The sequence below is a fragment of the Trichinella spiralis genome, assembly GCF_000181795.1.
Source record: "Trichinella spiralis strain ISS 195 chromosome Unknown Scfld1702, whole genome shotgun sequence".
Classification (NCBI taxonomy): domain Eukaryota; kingdom Metazoa; phylum Nematoda; class Enoplea; order Trichinellida; family Trichinellidae; genus Trichinella; species Trichinella spiralis.
This window is the reverse complement of record NW_003528641.1, coordinates 1-2239: the sequence shown is the minus strand read 5'-3', so window position 1 is coordinate 2239 and position 2239 is coordinate 1. Positions and strand designations below refer to the sequence as shown.

The following is a 2239-nucleotide window of genomic DNA, read 5'->3' as shown; positions in this document are numbered from 1 at the left end:
ATCGTATAAATTGACTCGTAAAAAACAAAGAGCAGAAAATTTTTTTTTAATTTTGCAATAATTTTATCTGTTTGTCCATTTCTGCTTGCTTGCTTGCTTGCTGCTGCTGATAATAAAAGATAATGCGCTGAAACATTTCAATAATTTTTTAATTTGAAAATTTTAGTTTTACTGTAGATTGTATCATTTGGAAAAAAAATATATGTAACTGATATTATTGTAATTGTTTTTCTTATTTCTGAACGTTGCAAATGACGAAAAATAAGTTCACCTCTATCTTTTGTTCAGAAGATAATATTTTTTCCAATGTTAAAACTCTGTATTGTTTTTTATCATTCAAATCAACCGTATATATCAGATTGACTATAAATGCATATGTATGTATATATCTATAATCTAGCCTGATTGTACTTATGAAAATAAATATTTGCATTTTTAAAGGGCTGAAAGAAAACGTATCAGTGACCGCGTTGTCGTCGGCTGAGATGAGGGGCGAGTTGCAACTGCGTTGCGATGCCGAAGGATACGATGAACCGTTGTACCGTTGGTATCACAACGGTCATCGTCTCAGGCGTTCGGAAAGGGTGACTTGGCGAGGTCGACGATTGACCGTCCACGCTGTTACTGTCCACGATAACGGAGTTTACAGTTGCGAAGCGGAAAATTCCGCCGGCATCGTTCGCAGTTTCGAAGACTACGTCCTTTCACTGCCAGGTAAAAGAAAAGCAGGAACAATTGTTTTTTTTTATTCGTTTTTTCAATGTATACAAAAAACATTACAGTACGTTGAAGATTTCAGGAATCAGCTTTATCAATTGATAAGTTTGAAAAATTCATCTGACAAAAACAAAAAAGATGAAAAAACAAGTTTTTAACGGATTAAGAAAACTAATTTAATGAAAATAACCCTTTTTTTCATAATTTACAACGTAATCATCGTTTTGCAAATTTACAAAACAGTAGTGTGAAATCAATAGTTATTTTCTGTACAAATTGTCATTTCACAGAAAAAGTGTAATGCATGTGAATGTTTCTTTGAAAATTGGCTATAATTTTGTGCGGGTTTAATTTTTTTTTCAAATTATTTATTTTCTAAGAAAATTGCAATGCAGTTTTTTGTCATTTTTAATTTTTTTACTGCTTGCTGCTTTTGCTGCCGATCGATGATGGTGATGATCAAGTGTGATAAGAGTGAAAGATGTAGGTTGTAAATTTTTTGTTTCAAGAAAAAAAAAAGAATTGTTATTCAGAAAAATAATATTATAATCTACTTGTTGTTGTGTGTTCGGTTGATAAAAGAGGGAAAATTGATGCAACGTCGTCAATAGTGGGACTTAATTATCCAATAATTCATTTTTCAATTGGAGCCGGGTGAATTTTCTTTCGTCTGTCTGTCTGAAAGAAAAAATTATGGCATTTTTATTTTTCAAACTTTCGACATCAGTGAATTCGTCTGTGGAATAATATTAATAGAATTTTTTAAAGTGTTCGTGGTTGTTGTTGTTTTCTGCTTATTTCTTTTCCACTGTTAAGCTAATATATATGTATCCTAAACCTGTCAACAGCACCAACAACACATCTGCTTGTTGCAATACGTGGTGAGTCGGTGGGTGTGTTTTGGTTGAATTTTCGTTTTTATTTATGATTTTTTCCCCAAGCTATAAATTGCCCATAGCAGAAGCAGCTAAAGTCGGCTTAATGATTGAAAAGAAATGATTAATCGGCTAGAAAGGTCGGCAAGCATTCATCTTTGTCCACGGCACCAGATGGTGTCGGCTAGATGGAACTGAAAGAAAAAGATCATCATGACTGGGGGATTAAAATAAACGATTTGTTGTCTCTTCAGTGGGTGTGCCAGTGTGTGCATGTGTTTGTATATGCGTGCGCATGTGTGCTCGTTTGTCATAGAATGATATGTGAATTTTTTCTTTTTGTTAATTATTTGAGCAGTGATAACGAACCGCCTATAAAAAAAATTTTTTTTTCGAATTATCGGTGAAAAACTGGCACACTATTTTGAATTGTTAAAACTGTTTTTGAAAGGAAACAAAACTAGAAATTAAACAATTTCACTGGTATTATTATTCATTGAAACATCTTAATTGTCACAGTGTAAAATTTATGACGTAAAATCTCTACCAATATACAGTACATACAAAAATTATATTTCTTGAAATATTATCTTAAAACGATATATCACTTTGGCCGATTGGTTGGTAAACAATGATACTGTGTAGGT

The 2239-nt window shown here is 32.4% G+C and overlaps 1 protein-coding gene across 1 annotated transcript; it reads left to right on the top strand.

The window, feature by feature from the left end:
* The first annotated feature begins 413 nt into the window (after positions 1 to 413).
* On the top strand, positions 414 to 790 carry Tsp_13495 (putative immunoglobulin domain protein). Its single transcript, XM_003368883.1, has 2 exons — positions 414 to 714; positions 783 to 790. Exons 1-2 carry the CDS (start codon positions 414 to 416, stop codon positions 788 to 790), a joined length of 309 nt encoding a protein of 102 aa, XP_003368931.1.
* Positions 791 to 2239: the final 1449 nt, after the last annotated feature.

Coding starts and splice junctions, on each gene's coding strand:
- Tsp_13495 (XM_003368883.1), top strand. CDS start 414: ATGAAAATAAATATTTGCATTTTTAAAGGGCTGAAAGAAAACGTATCA.